The sequence below is a fragment of the Cebus imitator genome, unplaced genomic scaffold (assembly GCF_001604975.1).
Source record: "Cebus imitator isolate Cc_AM_T3 unplaced genomic scaffold, Cebus_imitator-1.0 Scaffold140, whole genome shotgun sequence".
Taxonomy (NCBI): Eukaryota; Metazoa; Chordata; class Mammalia; order Primates; family Cebidae; genus Cebus; species Cebus imitator.
In genome coordinates, this window is record NW_016107455.1 from 1954165 (window position 1) to 1958300 (window position 4136).

Here is a 4136-nt window from a genome sequence, read left to right on the forward strand (position 1 = left end):
TTCAGTAGAGACAGGGTTTCTCCATGTTGATCAGGTTGGTCTTGAACTCCTGACCTCAGGTGATCCACCTGCCTTGGCCTCCCAAAGTGCTGGAATTACAGGTGGGTTTGGTTTTTAAAACAAGGAGCCCCTGGGCATATTGCTACTGCTCTGCAGGATGAATTACTTATCATGCCACGAATCACAGTGATGGGTATTCAACCACCGGCAACTCCTCTTCCCCACCAGCCAGCCGCTCTGTTCATATCCCATAACCCTTCCCCTCACGGGGAAGAAAATAAAACATCCCATGGTTACATCACCACAACACTTCAGGCAGGGGTTCAGTTGGCTTCCTGGGGACTGGCAAGCCTGGCAATTAGGGGGTACAAGGAGGCAAATGACAAAGTGAATACTGTTCTAACAAGATATAGGAGTCTCAGCTTGTTGGGCTGCGCCTGGTATACTGGCGTGAGACAATGTGTGAATAAGCATTTTCGGCATCTGCTACCCCGGGTATTTTGCCTTTCTCTTTTTGTATGAGCAAAAAATATGAGGAGGGGAAACCCCTCAGAGCTTCATTTGTTCTGTCATTGTAGAGGTGATAACCCTGGGTAGATGAAGCATGAATCCAAGAGAAAGGGCTTTCTTCCATCTTATTTTTTACCTACTCTCTCTGCTGATTAGCCTACAGGTTAGAATTTGAGTTAGGAGTGACTGCAGATATCTATTTTCTTATCTAGTCCTAATTTTTCTTCTCTCTGTGTCTCTTTACTTCCCTTCTGTTGTTATGAGGCTGTGAACTCCAAAGAATAGTTGCTATACACCTTGTTGCCTAGAAGAATTCATGGAAATTCTCCTCCCTAAAAGCCAAGCAGAATTGTTTTCTATATTTGGTTCTAAGAAAGGATCTTTGCTCAAAAAACAGTGTCCTATATGGAATGGGCAAGATTTCCCTAAAAGGATGGACTAGGAATCTTAGTGGAAAAATCCTTGGATGGGGATGATTCTCCAACGAAAATCCTAGCTACTAATTATAACTGTTATTATTGTTTATTGTCACCAAAAATATTTACTGAGCATCTAGTCTGAGTTTCGCACTGTGCTGGGTATTACTTAAAAAGAGTGTTACCTTTAACAATCAGGTGAAAGTCCAAGCTCTCCGTTTTCAGAGGTGACTTTGCAATACAACTGTAGGTTCCATTGTCAGATTTCTTGACTTTGGTGATTGACAGCTGAAGAGACTCACTTGTCTGTTGGATTTGGTGATGGCTTTTCTCTAAATCCAGGAGACTGCTGTTTTTGTACCACATCATTTGAGCCTGGGGGTTGGCTTTCACATTGCAATCCAACTTCACATTACTGCCTTCCTCAACCGTTTGGAAGTCATTTCCACTTAGGAGAGGAGGAACTGCAAGACTCAAGCATTTAGATTTAATTAGCAGATAAGCAATAGTTCACTGTCAGAGATCAAGGTCTTCCTTCAGTCTATCTCATCTGGTTATTTATTCATTTGACAAAAATTTATTAAATACGTACTGTGTGCCAAGCACTGGGGTAACAAGGGCAAATAATACTTCCAGTTCCAAATCTCATACAACTTTTAATGTGATGAAGAAGACAAACCATGAACTAACATAGGATTATGAACATAATATATATAGTAATGAATCTATGACAAGCAGACAATTTGTAACACTATCCAAGAGTATAAGCCTTGAGTCTTTGTTCTCTGAGAATTAATAAAACAATCTGTGTTAGTGTTGCACAAAACAGTACAAAATTAAGAAGACATACATTGCAGTTAGACCTCATTCCATCCACACCATTTACTGTGACTTTGAGGCAGTTAACTGTTAAGACCTCTGTTTCTCACATTTAAAAAAATGGGATAATCATACATCTCATGAGTTGCTGTAAAGATTAAATAAAATAATCCCTGTAAAGCATTTGCCACAGTGCTAGCTACTATTATTACGGTGGTGGTGGTTTTGAGGGTTACTCTCACTGTCTGTTTGCATTTTCTCTAACCATTGCCTTGGTAACATATTTACCAATGCATCTTTGTGTTTTCTCAGTGATCCTCTAGAAATAATATCCTCCTCCCAGAAGGTGTTCTAAGCATGACAACTCTGGCATCTGTGGAAGGCAAGTGAGTCCCCTCTCATCGCTCCATGTGAGCAACTCCTTATTCCCTCTACAATAAAGGCAGTTGTAGACGCACAGACAATGTATATCACCTTGCATATTTCGGCAGAGGTGCAGAATAGTAACGAAATGGTTGGAGAGTGGAACTAGGAAAAAGGTAGAGGCGGAGAAGGAGGAAAAAGGAGCTTGTATAATCTGCACACTGAATAATTAGACCCTGAGTAGGCTGTGCTATTAATAACTCTCTCAGAAGAATGACATTTTGTTGCTCTTTGGAATGAGCTTGAATTCTGTATCATATCCAACAAGGATGTTATATGGTATTCAGATATGTAGGAAGCTGCTGGAATAGAGAATCTAATTGCCAAATAGAATAATTCCATTTGTGGACAGATTCTGTTAGTGACTTCTTTTTATGTGATGATTTGAAATTAATTTAAGCATATCAGTATATGTGAATATCCCCTCTCTAAAAATTAGTACATTTCAGATAAAGCTAAGGTCCAACTTGGTCACTTCCTGAATCTCCAGAGATACCCACTGCTATGAGTTTGGTGTAAATCCTTCCCTATATTTCTTTTCTCTTAAATAGTTTTCTCTATATATAGCATACCCATAGGAAATATATGGTATTATTTTAGGAGCATGGGAAGGATTTACATAAAATACTTCATTTCTCTCAATAACTTGCATGCTTTTTATATATATTCATACTGAACCACAGAGATCTAGCTTATTGCTTTTAGAATGCTATCGTATAATGTGTGCCTTTTTAATCATTTGTGTTTTGATGGGCATTAGATTGTTTTCATGTTAAAATGTTAAACAATGCTACAATAAACATCCTCGTCCATATCTCTTTATGCTCATGTGCATGTATTTCTCCAAGGTTAATATCTAGAAGGAGAAATGCTGTGTCATAGGATATGCACACTTTAAATTTTGATAGGTATTATGAAAGAGGTGTTCTCAATTTAAACTTTCAGCAATGATCTATAAGAGAACCTGTTTCTCCACATTCTACCCCAAACAGTGTGTTATCAAGCTTCCATTTAGTTCTTAATCTGCTATTTATAACAAGAATGGTACTGCCTTTGAATGGTACATAATATCGTTGTCACATTTTATGAGCTCATTTTGATTTATTTGTTGATGAGTTTGTGTCAGTGTTAACATTGCGGATTACTGAGCGATTAACTATACACACACACCCACTTAGCAACAATGATATTTAGGAGATTGTTATAAAGACGATTTAAAAAGTGGATTGAGGCTGGAAAACTGAAAACTTTTTTTTTTTTTTTTTTTTTTTTTGACGGAGTCTCACTCTGTCACCCAGGCTGGAGTGCAGTGGTGTGATCACGGCTCACTGCAACCTCCACCTCCTAGGTTCAAGCAATTCTCCTCCTCAGCCTCCTGATTAGCTGGGACTATGGAGGCATATACCACCATGCCCCGCTAATTTTTGTATTTTTAGTAGAAACAGGGTTTCATCATGTTGGCCAGGCTGGTCTTGAACTCCTGACTTCAGGTGATCCACCTGCCTCAGTCTCCCAAAATGCTGGGATTACAGGCGTGAGGCACTGCACCTGGACTAAAAACAATTTCTTTAAGTCATCAAATCACATTGTTGGCATTTCTGCCTTGTCTCCCTTAAGAGGGCTCCATCAGCCTGGGCAACATAGCAAAACCCCATCTCTAAAAAAAAAATGCAAAAATCAGCTCGGCATGGTGGTGTGCACCTGTAGTCCCAGCTACTTGGGAGGCTGAGACTCCTGTGCAGATCGCTTGAGCCTGGGAGGCAGAGGTTACAGCAAGCTGCGATTGTGCCACCTAACTGACAGAGTGAGACGCTGTCTCAAAATTAAATTAAAAGTTTCATGGAGTAAGCACTTAAGCACTAGATTAAAAGCTTGGGAATTAGTGTTTTGTTCTCAGCTGCAGCTATGATTTGAGCCCCTATTCTGGGCCTTAGTTTCCTTAGCTGTCTTTTTTTTTTTTTTTTTTTT

General features: G+C 39.5%; 1 protein-coding gene across 3 annotated transcripts in view; it reads right to left on the reverse strand.

Moving 5' to 3' along the window:
* Positions 1 to 4136, reverse strand: part of TMIGD1 (transmembrane and immunoglobulin domain containing 1) — a 21623-nt gene that overhangs the window by 7685 nt on the left and 9802 nt on the right. For all 3 annotated transcript variants that reach the window (XM_017542033.2, XM_017542034.2, XM_037743279.1), the window contains one exon: positions 1112 to 1390. In XM_017542033.2, the coding sequence (XP_017397522.1) occupies positions 1112 to 1390 (279 nt within the window). The remainder of the gene's footprint in view (positions 1 to 1111; positions 1391 to 4136) is intronic.